The 19,842-nt window shown below is 44.4% G+C and overlaps 1 protein-coding gene across 1 annotated transcript in view; it reads left to right on the forward strand.

The window, feature by feature from the left end:
- LOC137380845 (polycystin-2-like protein 1) overlaps positions 1–19,842 on the forward strand; it is a 128,034-nt gene that overhangs the window by 87,961 nt on the left and 20,231 nt on the right. Inside the window, exons 10-11 of the mRNA XM_068053257.1 lie at positions 13,994–14,114; positions 16,659–16,757. Of these exons, the coding sequence (XP_067909358.1) occupies positions 13,994–14,114; positions 16,659–16,757 (220 nt within the window). The remainder of the gene's footprint in view (positions 1–13,993; positions 14,115–16,658; positions 16,758–19,842) is intronic.

Raw genomic sequence — 19,842 nt, forward strand, 5'->3', positions numbered from 1 at the left:
TTATCCTCATCTGCAAAGGACTGGTGTTCCTCCTGTTCTTCTGCCTGAACAAAATAGCTATGTCTAAATGCCAGGTTGTGTAATGCAGAGCAGACAATGATGATTTATGAGGCACTCTCTAGTATGTCATGAAGTGCTCCTCCAGACCAGTCAAGGCAGAATAGGCGCATTTTCAGCATGCCAATAGTGTTTCAGATGATGGCCTTGGTGAATGCTTGAGCAGCTTTGTATCTCTCTTCATCTACACTTTGGGGATGCCGCACTGGTGTCATCAACCATGTTCAAAAGGGGTAACCCTTGCCACCCAGGATCCAGCTATCCTCTTTAGCTTGTTCTTCAAAAACTCCTGGCAGCTGTGACTTCCTCAAAATGAATGAGTTGTTATGAGTACTTCCTTTTTTTTTTGCTAAATTGTGAAGATTTGTGTTTTAAAACTGAAAAAATATTCCATAGATGCTGGATTTTGTATTTTTTTTTAAGAGAACATCAGAAGGTCTTTTGGACTTGTCTTGTAAACAACAGTTACTGGAAGGCATCTGTTTTCAGATAAATACCCAGCAGGGGGCTTTTTGCCTTGGGGAAAATGTTTACAGAGAAGTGACAGGTCAAGATTTATAGGGATCGGGAGGCTTGACTCCTGAGATGTTTTTGGTTTCGCTTTGGACAGGCAGTTGGGGTATGAACAGAGTTTTGAAAAGGAGTTAGCGAACCAACCTGCCAAGGACAAACCCCAATTCAACCTGTTCCAGGCCTGAAGCCTGCCAGTTTTTCCATCTCTTTGAGAAGCTCTTAGAGGTGAGAGTAAGAAATTGATGCTGCATTCCTCCTGCAAGTCCTGCTTGAAACCCCTGTTGCTGCATTTCTGCTGGAAAGCCTACCCAAACTGATCTTCAACATCGCCTAAAAAGAACTAGTCTAGGAAGGTCCCAGTGACAGCCATCTACACGTATTTGGGATGCCAAATCATAAAATGAACAGCTGATGTCTTTCCATATCTTCTCTAAAGAGCTCTAAAGAGAAAATCTATTTTTTCCGGTTAACCGATGTATGTGCGTGTGTGTGTGTGTGTGTGTGAGGGGCTAAGGTAAAAAGGGAACTTTCATATTTCAATCTGTGTGCTAATGCTTTGCTTCATTACTGGTTATGACCTGTTTTATAATAAACTGATAATTTTGTTGTTTATTAAAGAAACCTGGTTGGTGTATTTTAAGAGTTTATGATTGACCGTAGCTGGGAAAAAATTTAAACATATGTTGTGACCTGTGGAGAAGTGGAACTAGAAAAACCGTGCACTCCTCCCACCTCTGTCATAACAGAGTCAAGGCAGCTCCCTTGGAAATCTTTGCAAACCAGTATCATTTTTCTCCTGTGGTCACAAACCAGTTGTACGTTCAAAGATTGGAATACTTTGTGAATCACAAATGCAGCAGGCTGCTCCTAGGGAGCTCTAATGGCCACATGGGTACAGTCGATCACCCATTGCACTCTAGGGAACCCAGCAATAGCGACGAAGGCTGCAGACCTTGCTGCACGGCTGTCCTAATCTATAGGTAAGTAGATAAACTCATCGGCATGACGAAAGAGAGCATTGGTCACCTCTTTGATACACCTATGGGTCGTAGACTGTGACATGTTGCATATGTCGCCCGTTGATCCCAGGATGATGCTGGTAGCCAAAAAATTGAGTGCAGCAGTCACCTTGAGGGCAAGTGCCATGGGGGTTTCCCTCTAAATCCAAGAAGTTGCAGGTCATGTTGCAGGATCATACAAATTTCTGTGACCATTTCACCTGGCATCTTTAAATGTCTCTGCCATTGCCTCATTGACATTTGGAGGTGATTTGTCCTTGTCCTGAGGATGCAATGGCATGCCAGTGCCCATCTTCGATCATTCCATTCCTGGATGTTGTCAGTCGTGGCACCCTAGCCTTCTTGTTCTGCCTGTTGCTAGTGTTCAGGCATCATGTGCTGAGGGAAAAGATCCATCCTCAGTCGCTCCCTCTGCTCTTCTTTCAGTGTTGTTAGAAAAATTGGGGATAAAGTGGAACCAATGGATGTTTGGATTTTCAAAAGGCATTTGATAAGGTGTCACACAAAAGGTTGAGGCACAACATAAGGGCGCATGGGACTGGGGTAATATCAATTAACATGGATAGACGATTGGGTAAAGTACAGAAAATAGAGAGTAGGAATACTGAGCCATTTTCAGGTTGGCAGGCTGTTACTAGTGCCATAAGGAACAGTGCTGGAGTCTGTTTTCTATAATCTATATTAATGACTTAGAATAAGGGATCGAGTGTAATGTATCTATGTTTACTGATGATACAAAGCTAGGTGGGAAAGTAAGTTGTGAGGGGACACAAGAAGTCTGCCAATGGATATAGGGAAGAGATTGGGCAAAAAGGTGGCAGCTGAGCATAATATGGGGAAATGTGAAATTATTCACTTTGGTAGGGAGAATAGAGCACCTGACCATTTTTTAAAATGTGAGACTAGTCAGTGTTGGCATTTCGAGGGATTTGTGTCGTCTTGTACATGAATCACATAAAGTTAACATGCAGACACAGCAAGCTAGTAGGAAGGTAAATGATATGCTAGGCTTTATTGCAAGGGGGCTGGAGTATAGGAATAAGGAAGTCTTGCTGCAATTGAACAGGACTTTGGCGAGACCAGACCTGGAGTACTGTGTACAAGGAAGGATATACATGCCTTGGATGGAGCACAATGAAGATTCACTAGATTGATTCCTGAGACAAAAGGCTTGTCCTTTGAGGATAGATTGAATAGAATAGGCCTATACTCTCTGGGGTTTAGAAAAATGAGAGATGATCTCATTGAAACACATGAGATTCTGAGGGATTGACAGGCTGGATGCTGAAAGGTTGTTTCCCCTCGCTGGAGAGCTTAGAACTAGTGGATATAGACTCAGGATAAGGGGTCAACCATCTAGGACTAAGATGAGGATACATTTCTTCATTCATTGTTGTGAATCTTTGGAATTCTCTACCACAGAGAGCTGTAAATACTCAATCATTGAGTATATTCAAGACTGAGATTGATAAATTCATGGAATCTAAGGGAATGAAGGGATATGGGGATTGGGCGGGAAACTAGAGTTGAGGTCGAAGATCAGCCATAGTTTTTTTGAAGGCATAGAAGACTCAAGGGTTGGATGGCCTACTCCTGCTCCTATTTCTTATGTTCTTCATAGTGAGAGCCAAAACACAATCAGTAAATTAGAGCAAACTGGTAAGGAGGTAATAAATCTGTTAACTCAAAACACATAGCTAATTGCTAGATTTCTGTTAGATGTTAGAAAAGTTATATTTAATACTGTAGGTGATTACATCTTTACTATTGTTCTGGAAAATAGAAATTGTCACAATTATTGTTTAGATTTCTTAGAACAATGTGGTTGGCAGCGTAGGACAACAATGAGAGGAACATGGTTAGTGCATATGGATGGTGAGCTAGAACTATATTACAGGGGTAATTTCATGAGACTCAACTGCTGGCAGGAAGCCTCACTAGATAAAGCAGAGATCAGAGATGAGGTTACAACATTGCATTCCACATCATTGCTAATGAAGTTCTGTGCCAGCAGCAGTCTCAAAACATTATTCCTCATATCACAAGCTACATTAACAACAAATGTTTGAGAGCCCAAGTTAATTTTAAAGCATAAACCCAAAATCAATGAAGGACTTGTCTCTGTGCCTCTCCAGCCACTACCCATCCATTATTTTGTATATGCACAAGGTAAATTATTAACTTCCTTTTGCAAAACAATAGTTGACATCATTTCAGGATTAATAAAGATAAAACCTGCACTAAGATAGCACCTTTCACAACCTCAGGACATTACAAAGCGCTTCGCAGTTGTCATTGTTGTGATTTAGGTAAATGTAGTAGCCAATTTACACACAGCAAAGTCACACAAATAGCAATGAATCAATAACCAAAGAGACTGTTTAGTGATATTGCTTGAGGGATGAATGTTGGCAAAAGCAAAAGGAAAACTCACCTACTTTTCTTCAAGTAATGTTGCAGAATGTTTTATGTCTTCCTGAAAGGGTTGGACAGAGTCTTGGTTTGAAATTAACTGATAGGCAAGACCCTCTACATTCCATCAGTACTGAAGTGTAGCTTAAATGGAGAATAATCTGACTCAGAGACAGAAAGGCTACCACTGAGTCCAGTATTGCATTTGATTGAATGTCCTGGTCTTTACTTTTTCAAGCTCTAATCATAGTAATACTTGATGGATATTATACAGGGTGGAAATGTGTTAGAAGTGGTTTATATCTTGCAGGGAATGGGATTGTACAGCTGAATAGATGGTTTGCAATGCACAGCAATGGACATATGATACCAAATATAAAAATAATTTTTCATTTGATATAATTGTGTATGGCCAATCCAATTATTAAATAATACTACTAGATCTCCTGTGGCATTATTCAGATTGAGTTAGGGATTATACTGTTGCAAAGGGATGGTACTAGAGTGTGAAGGCAGAGGATGGTTTAATTGTTAACTGGAAAAAATAGAACTTTTTTTGTAATAAACTTTCCCAGAGACAACAAATTTAATGGACGGAATTTTACCTTTGCTGGACGGGAGCCGTCCACCAACCAAAACGTCATTGGCAATCCCGCCTCCGTTGGGGATCCAGACCAGATTTTACAGTCCCCAGGTTCTTAATTGGTCTTGGGTGGGACTTCCACTTCATTGAGGCAGGAAGTCCCACCTCATGGAGCTGCCTCTTAGTCCCAGCAGCACCACCGGGAGCAGTGGCCACTGCTGGGACTACATCCAGCTTTAAGATGAAGAGGAAGGACAGCCCCGGAAAAGAGGTGAGTTTTTGGGGCCTCAACAGGAGTAATCGGTTGGGCCCCAGCAAGGCAAGGAGAGTCCACTGGGAGGCAGGGGGGGCGTGTTGGAAGATAGGGATGGTCAGGAGGCGGCCCTCCATTGGCCACAGGGTATCTGATCAGGAGAGCCCTTCCCTGGTCATCAGAAGGCTGCCTACTTCTATCAGGTGGCTTTTCTCAGGCCTGGATCACCCGCCTGCCAATCGTAAAATCACTGTGGTGGCGGGTAGAGGCCCTTAAGTTGATGTTAATTGGCCACTTAAGGGCCTTGATTGGCCTGGTGTGGGCGGGCCATTTCGCACCGCCGCCACCCTGCGTAAAATGGCTATGGAGGCGGGAGCGGGTTGGGAAGGGTCCCCCAAGCCTCCCACTCCATCTTACAAACCCCTGCCCCCCTGCCACCAGCCTGCTCTTTGGGCAGGGCGTAAAATTCCTGCCAATGCCTTTTCATCAGTCCCAGAAAATAAATAGTCTTTTCTTTACCGTTTCTGGTAGTTCAGTAACTTTGTCCTATTACATATCATACATAGATACATTTCTGTATGCCGTATAGGACAGCTGTTCTATACCTTTGCTGTCTCTCTGTTTAGAGTGTCTGTTTTTCTAGCAAAAGCCACAAAATGTATAAAAGATAAGAATTGATTACAACAAAAATGTGTATTTATATAGCTTCTTTACCATAGTAAAATGTTCCAACAAACTGATTTACATCTTCCATGTTTCCAAGTATTTAATATTTCTATACTAGCAGAGACCCGCAAAACATTTGCAGTGAAATTAGTGTCTTTATTGCAACAGTACTTCTTTATATCCCCATCCCATGCCATTCCATCCTTTGTTGCCATCCCTCTCATGCCATACCCATTCCATTGCTTTCATCCCTCTCATATCACCCCATCCCATCTCTCATCCACCCCTTCTTCCTATGCCATCCCCATCCCCCATTCCATCCTTGCCATGCCACCCCATTCCACACCTCTCATGCTGTACCCCCTCCCTTCCTCCTATGCCATCCCTCCTTCCCATGCTCTCTGTCCCCCGCACCCCCACCATACGCCCCCATGCCATACCCCCAATACCTTCCCATGTTGTCTCCCTCCACCACTTATGCCCTTTCCTCCCATGCCGTGCCGCCTCCCTCCCATGGTGTGCCCCCTTCCTCCCATGCAGCCCGCCTCCCCCCTCCCATGCCACCCTTCCACGCCATTTCCCCCATCCAAGCCATCTCCCCTTCCCACCCAATGTCGTTTCACCCACTCCCCATTGTCAAGAGTCAAGTAAGCGAGGCCAGGCAGCGGCAAGGGTAGCGGGCAAGTAACCAATACCGGAGAGCGACAAGAGCTGAGGGTCAGTAAGTGAGGCCAGGGAGTGGTGAGGTCCGGGTGACAGTAACGCGGGCTGGGTACTGGCAGAAGTCAGGAGCCAGTAACCGGGTCCGGGGAGCAGCAGAAGCCGGGGGCCAATAATCAGGGCCAGGAAGCAGTGAGAGCTGGGGGCCAGTAACCCAGGCCGGGGAGTGGCGAGGGCCAGGGACCAGTAAGTGAGGCCGGCAAGTGGCCGGGGCCAGGGGCCAGTGAGTGAGGCCAGGGAGTGGCGAGGGCTGGGACCCCATAACCGAGGGAGGGGACCAGAGAGAGCCGGGCCCCAGTAACCGAGGCCAGGGTACGGCAAGGGCCGGGGGCCAGTAACAGAGGCAGGGGCGAGTAATCGTGGCCAGCAAGTGGCGGGAGCCAGTTACCGGTGCCGGGAAACGGCAGGGGCTGGGGGCTAATAACCGAGGCCAGGGAGCGGCGAGGGCTGCAGGCAAGTAACTAAGGCCGGGGAGCGGTGATGGCTGGGGGCGAGTAAGTGAGGCTGGGGAATCACAAGGGCCAGATGCCACTAACCGAGGCCAGGGAGTGGTGAGGGCTGGGACCCAGTAACCGGGGCCAGGGAACTACAAGGTCCGGTGGCCAGTAACCAAACCCAGGATGCGGTGAGGGCCAGAAGCCAGTAACAAAGCCCAGGGAGCCGCGAGGGCTGGAGGCCAGTAAGCGGGGCTGGGGAGCAGAGGGGGCCAGGCCAGTAACCAAGGAAGGGAGTGGAGGGGGCTGGGGCCAGTAACAGAGACCAGGGAGTGGAGGGGGCAGGGAGGTGGGGCCAGTAATCCAGGCCGGGGAGCGGCAAGGGCCGGTGACCAGTGACACCAGGCTTCACCCACCAAGGCAAACCACCATTCAGGCCAAACATGCAGATACAAACTATATTATTATTATTATTACAGATTTTAAAATAAAATTAGGACTTGTATTCAGTACCTTTCTCCAAACTTGAATCATGGTGCAGGCCTTCTAGAAATTCTGCTGTTTATGTCAGTCATGCATTATTCTTTTTTATTTTTTATGGTCTGACAGAAATGTAGCTAGGGTAAGCATTTAGAATATTTTATAAAGTAAAAACATTAAGCAATACCAAAATGCTTGTTCTGTCAATTTGTTTTGTAAAAAATGCCATCCAGTTAACATTTCTACTTCACGAAATTTATTCCTTTTATTTCTGTCAGTGCTACTCCAGCAGGGATTTGGGTGTGAATGGGCAGGGATTAAATACTGAAAGTCTTGACATATTATGAATGGACAGACTTTCTGTTAATCAACAACTGCCAGCTCGAGGGACAGATGCACTGGGAAATAGCTTCTTGAATCTCTTCAGCAAATAGGATGATAGCCATGGGCAACTTAAGGCTTCTCACAGAAGCATTATCCCTGAAATCATCAAGAGTGCTAAGCCTGCTATACTCTCAGCGCTCTATGAACTGCTTTGCCTGTGCTGGGACGAGGGAGCAGTACCACAGGACATGCGCAATGCCAATATCAACACCCTCTATAAAAACAAAGATGACCGCGGTGACTGCAACAACTACTGTGGAATCTCCCTGCTCAGCATAGTGGGGAAAGTCTTCGCTCGAGTCGCTTTAAACAGGCTTCAGAAGCTGGCCGAGCATGTCTAACCTGAGGCACAGTGTGGCTTTTGAGCAAAGAGATCCATCATTGACATGCTGTTCCCCCTTCGTCAGCTACAGGAGAAATGCCGCGAACAACAGATGCCCCTCTACGTTGCTTTCATTGATCTCACCAAAGCCTTTGACCTCGTCAGCAGACGTGGTCTCTTCAGACTACTAGAAAAGATTGGATGTCCACCAAAGCTACTAAGTATCATCACCTCATTCCATGACAATATGAAAGGCACAATTCAGCATAGCGGCACCTCATCAGACCCCTTTCCTATCCTGAGTGGCATGAAACAGGGCTGTGTTCTCGCACCTACACTGTTTGGGATCTTCTTCTCCCTGCTGCTCTCAAATGCGTTCAAGTCTTCAGAAGAAGAAATTTTCCTCCACGCAAGATCAGGTGGCAGGTTGTTCAATCTTGCCTGTCTAAGAGCGAAGACCAAAGTACGGAAAGTCCTCATCAGGGAACTCCTCTTTGCTGACGAAGCTGCATTAACATCTCACACTGAAGAGTGTCTGCAGAATCTCATCGACAGGTTTGCGGCTGCCTGCAACGAATTTGGCCTAACCATCAGCCTCAAGAAAACGACATCATGGGACAGGACGTCAGAAATGCTCCATCCATCAATATCGGCGACCACGCTCTGGAAGTGGTTCAAGAGCTCACCTACCTAGGCTCAACTATCACCAGTAACCTGTCTCTCAATGCAGAAGTCAACAAGCGCATGGGAAAGGCTTCCACTGCTATGTCCAGACTGGCCAAGAGAGTGTGGGAAAATGGCGCACTGACACGGAACACAAAAGCCCGTGTGTATCAAGCCTGTGTCCTCAGTACCTTGCTCTACAGCAGCGAGGCCTTGACAACATATGTCAGCCAAGAGCGACGTCTCAATTCATTCCATCTTCGCTGCCTCCGGAGAATCCTTGGCATCAGGTGGCAGGACCGTATCTCCAACACAGAGGTCCTCGAGGCGGCCAACATCCCCAGCTTATACACTCTACTGAGCCAGCGGCGCTTGAGATGGCTTGGCCATGTGAGCCGCATGGAAGATGGCAGGATTCCCAAGGACACATTGTACAGCGAGCACGCCACTGGTATCAGACCCACCGGCCGTCCATGTCTCCGCTTTAAAGACGACTGCAAACGTGACATGAAGTCCTGTAACATTGATCACAAGTCGTGGGAGTCAGTTGCCAGCGATTGCCAGAGCTGGCGGGCAGCCATAAAGGCGGGGCTAAAGTGTGGCGAGTCGAAGAGACTTAGCAGTTGGCAGGAAAAAAGACAGAAGCGCAAGGGGAGAGCCAACTGTGTAACAGCCCCGACAACCAATTTTATCTGCAGCACCTGTGGAAGAGTCTGTCACTCTAGAATTGGCCTTTATAGCCACTCCAGGCGCTGCTCGACAAACCACTGACCACCTCCAGGCGCTTACCCATTGTCTCCTGAGACAAGGAGGCCAAAGAAGAAGAAAGTGCCTCTGTTTGCTCTGTATCATGCACTTGGCATTGAAGAGAGTTTCAAAGTGCTCCGACCAGTGATCCAGAACTGACTCCTTGTCGGTGTGTAGGGTCTTACCATTGACGCTGCTCGGGGGGTTTTGGATTTGATATGCTGATCCATATTTTAGTGCTTCATAGAAACTTCTTATGTCACCACTATCAGCACACACTTGAGTTCTTTTCCACCAGTACAATCCACCAGTCATTTTGGATGTTCCTCAGTTTACATTGAAGGGTGCTGCATGCTTGATGATAGGCTGTCTTTTTCTCTTTACTGGCTGGCTGAGCCAGGTGAGCCTGATGAGCTGACCTTTTTATTTTTAGCAGAACTTGAGTTTCCTTGTCATTTTTATCAAACCAGTCCCTATTCTTCTTGGTGCTGGGTCCGATGACTTCGTTGGAAGTATCCAGTACTGCAGCTTTGATGTGTTCCCAGAGTTCTTCTGGAGTGGAATCAGCAGTGAGATCAGGATGTTCCAGTCTAGTCTGTAAGGTTGCTTGATATCTATCTCTGCAAGATGAGGTTTGCAGGTTGCTGACTCAAAATTTCTTTGTCTCTGTTGTCTCTGGGCCTGTTCTTGGGCTTAGGCTTGAAGTGGAAGTTCAGCTTTGAATGAACGAGCCGGTGGTCTGTATGACAGTCAGCACTGGGCATGACTCTAGTATGCACGATGTCCTTTAGGTCATCCTGGCGCACCAAAATGTAATCTATCTGGTGCCAGTGTTTAGAGTGGGGATGCATTCATGTGGTCTTGAAGTTATCTTTTTGTTGAAAGAAGGTGTTGGTTATGGACAGCTGCTTTTCTGCAAGAGTTCCAAGAGTAAACGTCCCTTTGCATTACAGTTTCCAACTCCATGGTTTCTGAGCACTCCCTTCCATGCCAGGCTGTCACGGCCCACTCTGCCGTTGGAATCGCCAAGGACGACAATTTTGTCCTTGGGAGGGGCATTCTGGATGAGTTCACGGAGATCTGTTTAGAACTTCTCTTTGTCAGCTGGGTTAGTCTTCAGGGTTGGAGCATAAACACTGATGGGGGTTGCATGCTGCTGGTCTTGGAGGGGCAGGCGCAGGGACATGATGCGTTCGGAGTGCCCAGTTGGCAGGCTTAAAAGTTTAGTGACAATAGTCTTCTTCACCATGAAGCTGACACCAACGAGGCGTTTGTTCACCTTGAGGTCTACCTGACCAATAGAGGGTGTAGCCAGAATTGTGTTCTGTTAGGCTGCCTTGCTCTGAGAAGTGGACCTCACTCAGGACCACTATATCAATGTCTAGTCTGGCTAGCTCATGGCCACCAGGGCTGAGGGTCATTGTGGGGGGGCTATTGTTACCAGAGTTGAGCATTGTTCTCACGTTCCAGCAGGTGAGTTTCAGAATTTTTCTTCTTTTCCTACCTTTTGAAGTGAGGTTAGGAGTTCGCCTTTCCTTCTCTGTCATAGTTTGACCGCATTAAGAGATGCCCGCTGACCACAGCAAGCCAACTGGGTGGTAGGGAGATGATCATTTGTTTAGGCCACCTTATCTAGGCCCCTCTCCAATTTCAGAGCAAGCAGTGCTGTCCTTCACAAAGGCTGCTGGATTTCTCAGGGTGCTACCTGATGATGATGTCATCTCTAGGCCATCTTCAAAACAAACAATATCCTGAGCCGCCTTCATGCAGGATTGGAACTGCAGCTGCCAGTGCCATCTTGCACCTACTGTTTTCGCCCCTTTCCTGTCGCTACAGGACTTACTTGCTGAGTTACAATTGGAGTTGATGGATTTCCTTCCTGCCTGCAAAGTGGTGCTTTAACCTTCAGTCAAAGTGTACAAAATGGCCTCCTCAAAGCAGTATCCACCTCAGAGATATCTTACCGGAGTTCCTGTTGCCACTTGTATAGTCGGGGTAATTATTTGGTATAGATTTGGAGCAGAAGTTGGAGAAATTGAGTTGGTTGTGGGTGGGGGGGGGGGGGGGGGTGGGGTTACTCACGCCCCTTTGACTGCATTTAGATGTGACAATGTAGGCTTCTGGTGGGGGAGGGAAAGACAATTCCTGGTGAGGTCCTATTACACAAACTGTTAGCATTGGCATGCCTGAAACTTGCTACCAATGCTTTTTTCCAACTTGCTTTGAGATATAACCATTCAAGGGAAAGAATGGTTCTCCTTCTTCTCATCCAGAAAGGTATCCACAGTCATCTCTGAGAACTTAGGGGCCTGGCCGTTCCACTATTGTCAGCAGGCAATTTTCTGCATGACCAAATTTCCAGGCCCTAGTGTCCATTCACTTGGGCATTCTAGTTTCTCGACTTCTATCCATTACTTCAGTCTCCCTTTTTTTAAATCCTGGACCTGCCTGGACAATTCTCTCCTTTCTCCTCCCCTTTCTGTCATCTCAGTTTTGCTGCCTTTTTCAAGCTCCTTGCCCACGTTCCATCCCACCTCTACCCAAACCCATCGCTATTCCTTTGCCTTCGTACATGCCTGCTGCAATTCCAAGCTTGAATTCCTCTTGGATAAGCCCACACTATCCTCTGTGCCTCTTTGCATTCTCTGAAATGATTATTGTGACACCCATCACTACCTTCTTATAAGCAGCAACCCAAACTTTCCCAAGCTTCTCTCTCTCAGACCTTCCCATTCAGCTGGTCTGCTGAGGGCTAACCATGTCAATTTCCTTCTCAACCTACTTTTCCCACCGTCCACTATCTCCTGGGCCTCTGCCAGAATATCAACAATCAAAATTGAGATTGATTTTTGTTAAATAAAGGTATTAAGGGATGTGCAGCAAAGACAGGTAAATTGAATTGAGGTACAGATCAGCTATGATCTAATTGAATGGTACTATAGTCACCGTGGATGCCATAATGGGTATGTTGTAAGTACTATTTAAAGTAAAAACACTGTTTACCCAGATCACTGCGGGAACTCAGAAAGGGCAGCTGAAGAAATAAGCCATACTAGCAGGGTGATGAGGATAGTAGCTGAGCCAGAGACCCCAGAGAGGAGGGGAAGTGCAGCCAAGGAAGAGTTGACCCCAGAGTATGGCTGACCAGAAACTGAGGAGATAAGCCAAGGAGGCAGGAAGGGCAGCTCAAGTCAGAATGTGAAAAGAAGGTCCAAGGTAGACCATAACAGCCAGAGGCCTGGGAGTGGAAGTGGTGCAGTCGATGGACAAGTATGTTGCAGAATAAACAGCATGTGGAGCAAAAATGAGCAGAACATTTTTTAAAAATAGGTATCAATAGTACCAATTTAAACAGGGGAGGCGGTGGCGTACTGGTATTGTCACTGGACTAGTAACCCAGAGTCCCAGGTATTGTTCTGGGGACATGGGTTCGAATCCCACCACAGTAGAAGGTGGAATTTGAATTCAATTAATAAATCTGGAATTTAAAGCTAGTCTAATGATGGCCATGAAACCATTGTCGATGGTTTGTCGATGTTGTAAAAACCCATCTGGTTCACTAATGTCCTTTAGGGAAGGAAAATCTGCTGTCCTTACCTGGTCTGGCCTACATGTGACTCAAGATCCACAGCAATGTGGTTGACTCTTACATGCACTCGAAATGGCTTAACAAGCCACTCAGTTCAAGGGCAATTAGGGATGGGCAATAAATGCTGGCCTGGCCAGCGACGCCCACATCCCATGAAAGAATTAAAAAAAATATAAATTTAAATAAACTATATATAAATATATTGATATATTATATAAATATATATAAGATTTTCAACTTAATGCTCGAGAATAAAACTGATGTTGCTGATTTGCTGTCCATTGTAGAAACTGTCCATAGATTTAAAAATCGAGCAGATTCTATGATGGGAAGATGATCTTCACTCCCAGTTTAATAACTAGGCAGTACATTGAAAATTTACTTCCTTGTTATGTGGGGACAAGACCTGGGAGGTGTAATAGCATCACATGCTGGCAGGACGCTTGCAATTACATTGTGACAGGCGATATTGTTGACATAGGAACTTTCCATGATATGAAACTTGACATAGAATTTATCCATTATAAATGCTTACACAATGTGCGTGACTGAAATTTCATAGCATAGGGAGGAAGTTTATGTGGACATGGAGTCCTTGGCTTGCACAAATCTTTATAGGTAGATATTCAGTGATTGGTTGAAATCTTTCTGCATTCTACACTGCAGACAGCCGTTACTAAGCAGGTGTATTTACATGTGGAACCAATTAATGTAAAAATCTTTTATACAATAATACAGATTTTTGTAAAACAGAAAAAATCTTAAATTTAATACACTACATAAAATTAAAAACTACCATTAAAATAAAGCACTGGACTCAAAACAGTGATTGTTGTGATTATTACATCTTGTATTGTCAGAATCATTATAGTTTTTAGTTCTCAATTAAGACTCTGATTTCGGAATGACTGGCCATTGATCTGCATGATGAAATCAGCTAATTACTGTTAGGCAAACAAGAAATAATTTTATTTTTATATCTCACCAAAGCTAATATTTTAGGAATGGTTCAGCAGAGTGGTATTCACAGGCAACACAACTTTGTGTGCTGCATGCTGCCATGGTTTACTCCCTGTGAGCGCACTGTCCACGAGGACAAGTAGATCTTTATTTGGTTTTCAACATCTAACTCTGCTTTAATTTCTTTCCAGCTTCACTCAGTTTCGAATAATCCTTGGTGACTTCAACTTTGATGAAATAGACAACGCCAACAGAATCTTGGGTCCAATTTATTTTGTCACCTATGTTTTCTTTGTCTTCTTCGTTCTGCTTGTAAGTTGCACCTTGTTTTGAGCCTACAACAAATGACATGGAAGCCCTCAGAGGATAAAATTGTCAATTTCCAATGATAGTCAAAAAATGGCAGAAGTCTTTATTGAAGACAGGACTATCCAAGAATGTGTGAATCCTAAAGTGGCTAAGAGCGAGTTGAGTGACATTATGATGAATTAATTTTTTTTTAGATAATCTAGTTGAACTAATGAAAGATAAAATACCAGGGCTTCATGAGATACATTCTTAGGTCCTGGGTAGATGAGGAAGGAAAATGCAGAGGCTTTAGAAATTATGGCTTTGCCAAGCTGTTGATTCATTTGTGCATTAAAATGAAGTGAGGCACCTAACCACTCTTTGACTGACTGCAGTATTAAATTGTAGGGGGCAAGGGTACCTGCCCAAAGCTGATGAAGTCCTCTTTAAGTATGCAGGTTGGACTTCAATGATGACAATGGGGGACCCTATCTGAGGCTTCAGTGGAGATTCAGTGGTAGCTTCTCCACCAAGCAAATTCTGCCAGTGACTGGATCAAGGGCCTTATGATGCCAGGAAGTTAAGTTTTTAAATTGTTAAAGTTTCCTTGTGGGTCAAGAAGAACAGAAGTGCTCTTCTGAGGTCCACAAGGAATCCTTGGGCCTCATTTGCCTCAGGCCACCACCCCCACCCCCCACCTCCCTTTCAATTGTGATCGTCTCTGGACCCACCTGACCGCAGGGGACTGTTGCTTCTAGTCCCCGATGGCTGCCTCCAACTGACAATTTTAATAGCTTCTCACTGTTTTGATCAGGAAGTCAACAAGCTGCATACGAATGAGGCAAATTTTAACTGCTGGGTCTCAACATCACTCTCACTTACAGGCTCACATGCAGTTTTCCTGGACTACTGTTAAAAACGATGTAATTTCAGATGAGTTAGCTTAAGATTTGGTGGTAGGGAAAATTTTAGAGTTTTTTAGCGAAGGATGAAATTGACAAATGTTTAGATAAAGAGAACATAGTTATAATTGACCAGCATGGATTTCAAAATTATTCTTGGCAAACCTCAGAATTCTTTGAGGAGATAACAGACATGGTAGATGGGGAACATGCAGTGGATATAGTGAACATGGACTTTAGAAAAGTCTTTGACAAGGGACCACACATAAGATTACTAGACAAGATTGAGAGGTAAGGAATTGCGGCGGGGTGGGGTTGGGGTGCGGGTGGCAGAAAGCAGAGAGTAGAACTTAAGGGAGGCTTTTCAGAGTGATTAGAAGTGGGAAGTGTGGTCCCACAAGGTTCAGTTCTAGAGCCAAACTTGTTCACTGTGTATATCAATGATCTGGATATGGTCCAACTGGGAGATACATCAGAAATTGCAGTTGATAACAAAACATGACGTATAGTTAAATCTTTTCTTAGAATTACATAGAATATACAGCACAGAATGGGCCATTCAGCCTAACCAGTTTATGGGGTGCTTATGCTGTACCTGAGCCTCCATCCATCCTTCCAGGTCTGGCTCTATCAGTTTAACCCTCTATTTCCATCTCCTTCATATGTTTATCTAGCTTCCTCTTAAATTTGTTTATACTAATTGTCTCAACTATACCCTTTGGCAGCGAGTTCCATATTCTCACCACTCTCTTGTTAAAGATGCTTCTTTTGAATTCCTTATTTGATTTCTTAGTGATTTAGAAGGAATTATGAATTCCAAAGGAAGCCGCAAATTGATATGGATTAGAAGGGGGAATGGGCTAAAAAGTGGCAATGTTGGTAGGTGTGAAGTGTTGCTTTTAAAGTTGAAAAAAACTAACAGCAGTAATTATACTGTGAATGGAAGTATGCCCAGTGCTGTGGAAGAGCATAAGCATATTGGATTACAGGTCCACAAGATATTAAAGACCTTAAAAAAACCTAATGAAATTATAAATTTTATCACAAGAGGTATAGAATGTAAAAGCAGAGATAATGAAGAGCCTTTATAAAAGCTTAAGAAGACTTCAGTTAGAGCAATGTGTGTTCTTTAGGAAGGATATTGAGGGTTAGAAAAGTACTGTACTAATCCACTAGGATAGTTGCCTGGTACAAGGAAATACAAATGCAAAGAAAGACTTGGAAAATTGGGCTTTTTTCATTAGAACAGCACAGATTATGGAGTTACATGACAGAAGTGTTTGGGATTATGCAAAGATGGGACAGAGTAGATAGAAGTAGACTGCTTCTAGTAATTAATGGATCTGGAATGAGGGGCAGAGTGCAGGAGTTATGAGGTCATGGAATTTACTTCTGGGTGGTTGTGGGAGAAATAATACCAACGATATCAGAGTGTTGGAAATGGGTTGAAAGGATGTTAGAACATTGCAGGCAAATGTGACTAGAACTATATGCTCATATAAACTGGAAAGCAAACGAGTTGGGCCTAATAGCCTCTTTCTGTGATGTAAATTCTATATATTTCTATAAATTAATCAATGTGCAACCAGAAATTTGAGACCTAGTTTAATGGTCATTCATTTATAAAAATTAAGTTAATATTATTTTTAACAAATCTCTCTTTCAGAATATGTTCCTGGCTATTATAAATGATACGTACTCAGAGGTGAAAGCAGATCTCTCAATTCAGAAAAATGAACTCCAGATTACAGACATCATTAAACAGGTATGTTTGTGTGTGACAATACTGATATTTTACGTAATAATACACCGGTAAAAGTAGTTACGAGTTCCATTGGTTAAGGATTAGCAGATATCAGGTTGGTTTATGTTGGATATTTCACACGTCAAATCTGTTTCACCATGTTCATAACAAAGAGACATTAACTTAGTTGTTACTTATTCTTAGGATGCGGGTGATATTGACACGCCAGTTTTTCTGATCCAATTATAGTTGTTCTGAGGGCACTAAGATCCAATCATGTACTGTGAAACCAGAGTCACATGTAGTCCTGACTGGCTAGAGGTAGCAGGCCCTTCCTGGAAGGACATTAGTGGACCAGTTGGATTTTTACAACAATCATGGAGCTTTCTTCGCTTTTTCAATTCTGGAACCAATCATAATTTACCAGTTTAAATTGAATCCATTTCACAACTTATATCATGGGATTTGAACTCACAACCTTTCATAATCTTGTGGTACAATTATCACTAAGCTACTGTACTCAGCACTCAAAAAATATAAACATTCTGTAATGTAAGAGGCAGGAAAATGACCTGCATCTAATGGTCATTAAAATTATAGTACATTTCAACTTACATTCATTCACCTATTTTGATGTTTTCCCTTCCCTAAAGCTGTAAAGGTCCACTACAATGCAGTGAAATCTACTCCTTTGTAAAAGATATAGAACCTTACTTATAATTTGTTCTTGGACTAGACAATAAGAATTCAAACAAGGAAACATCTGAAGTAGTAATATCACGATTATTTATTAAGGATAAAAACAATAATTAATAAATCCAAGGCAGTCGATATCCTAGTCCAGGTGGCCTTTACTGTCCTCCGGCTCTAGTGGCACAGACGGCTTGTGACTTTTCTTCTGTCTCTCCCTTTGTCATCTTCAAATCTGTGTGCCAAACCTCTCCAGGTCTGTTCCTTTATTCTTTGTAGTCAGTGGCTCCTCCTGGGCATTGATTGGTTGGTTTATACATATCGCTGTTTTGATTTGTCCTGCCATTTAAATTGTTTGTACTTCCGTTTATGCATTGATCATGATCACATGTGCAAAACAATTTTCATTGGTGCACAAACAGTCCATTATAACCTTGAGGTTCATTAGTTCAGGCAGGAAGAGTGACGAGGTCCTGCAGGGGGAGTTTAGGGAGTTAGGTAGAAAGTTAAAAGACAGGACCTCCAGGGTTGTAATCTCGGGATTACTCCCTGTGCCACATGCCAGTGAGGCTAGAAATAGGAAGACAGTGCAGCTAAACACGTGGCTGAACAGCTGGTGTAGAAGGGAGGGTTTCAGATATCTGGACCATTGGGATCTCTTCAGGGACAGATGGGACCTGTACAAGAAGGACGGGTTGCATCTAAACTGGATGGACACAAATATCCTGGCTGCGAGGTTTGCTAGCGTCACTCGGGAGGGTTTAAACTAGTGTGGCAGGGGGGGTGGGAACCAGAGCAGTAGGACAGCAAGTGAAATAAATGAGGGGGAACTAGTAAATAAGGCCAGTAAGACTAAGAGGAAGAGCAGGCAGGGAGATGTTGCAGAGCACAGAGGGACTGATGGTCTGAAGTGCATGTGTTTCAATGCGAGAAGTATAACAGGTAAGGCAGATGAACTTAGAGCTTGGATTAGTACTTGGAACTATGATGTTGTTGCTATTATAGAGACTTGGTTGCGGGAAGGACAGGATTGGCAGCTAAATGTTCCAGGATTTAGAAGCTTCAGGCGGGATAGAGGGGGATGTAAAAGGGGTGGGGGAGTTGCATTACTGGTTAAAGAGAATATCACAGCTGTACTGCGGGAGGACACCTCGGAGGGGTCATGCAGCGAGGCAATATGGGTGGAGCTCAGGAATAGGAAGGGTGCAGTCACGATGTTGGGGGTTTTCTACAGGCCTCCCAACAGCCAACGGGAGGTAGAGGAGCAGATATGTAGACAGATTTTGGAAAGGTGTAAAGGTAACAGGGTTGTAGTGGTGGGTGATTTTAACTTCCCCTATATTGACTGGGACTCACTTAGTGCTAGGGGCTTGGATGGGGCAGAATTTGTAAGGAGCATCCAGGAGAGCTTCTTGAAACAATATATAGATAGTCCAACTAGGGATGGGGCCGTACTGGACCTGGTATTGGGGAATGAGCCCGGCCAGCTGGTCAAAGTTTCAATAGGGGAGCATTTCGGGAACAGTGACCATAATTCCATAAGTTTTAAGGTACTTGTGGATAAGGATAAGAGTAGTCCTCGGGTGAAGGTGCTAAATTGGGGGAAGGCTAATTATAACAATATTAGGCAGGAACTGAAGAATTTAGATTGGGGGCGGCTGTTTGAGGGTAAATCAACATCTGACATGTGGGAGTCTTTCAAACGTCAGTTGATTAGAATCCAGGACCGGCATGTTCCTGTGAGGAAGAAGGATAAGTTTGGCAAGTTTCGGGAACCTTGGATAACGCAGGACATTGTGAGCCTAGTCAAAAAGAAAAAGGAAGCATTCGTAAGGGCTGGAAGGCTAGGAACAGACAAATCCCTTGAGGAATATAAAGACAGTAGGAAGGAACTTAAGCAAGGAGTCAGGTGGGCTAAAAGAGGTCATGAAAAGTCATTGGCAAACAGGATTAAGGAAAATCCCAAGGCTTTTTATACGTATATAAAGAGCAAGAGGGTAACTAGGGAAAGGGTTGGCTCAGGGACAGAGAAGGCAATCCATGTGTGGAGCCAGAGGAAATGGGTGAGGTACTAAATGAGTACTTTGCATCAGTATTCACCAAAGAGAAGGACTTGGTGGATGATGAGCCTAGGGAAGGGAGTGTACATAGTCTCAGTCATCTCATTATCAAAAAGGAGGAGGTGTTGGGTGTCTTGCAAAGCATTAAGGTAGATAAGTCCCCAGGGCCTGATGGGATCTACCCCAGAATACTGAGGGAGGCAAGGGAAGAAATTGCTGGGGCCTTGACAGAAATCTTTGCATCCTCATTGGCTACAGGTGAGGTCCCAGAGGACTGGAGAATAGCCAATGTTGTTCCTTTGTTTAAGAAGGGTGGCAAGGATAATCCAGGAAATTATAGGCCGGTGAGCCTTACG

The sequence above is a fragment of the Heterodontus francisci genome, chromosome 20, assembly GCF_036365525.1.
Source record: "Heterodontus francisci isolate sHetFra1 chromosome 20, sHetFra1.hap1, whole genome shotgun sequence".
Taxonomy (NCBI): Eukaryota; Metazoa; Chordata; class Chondrichthyes; order Heterodontiformes; family Heterodontidae; genus Heterodontus; species Heterodontus francisci.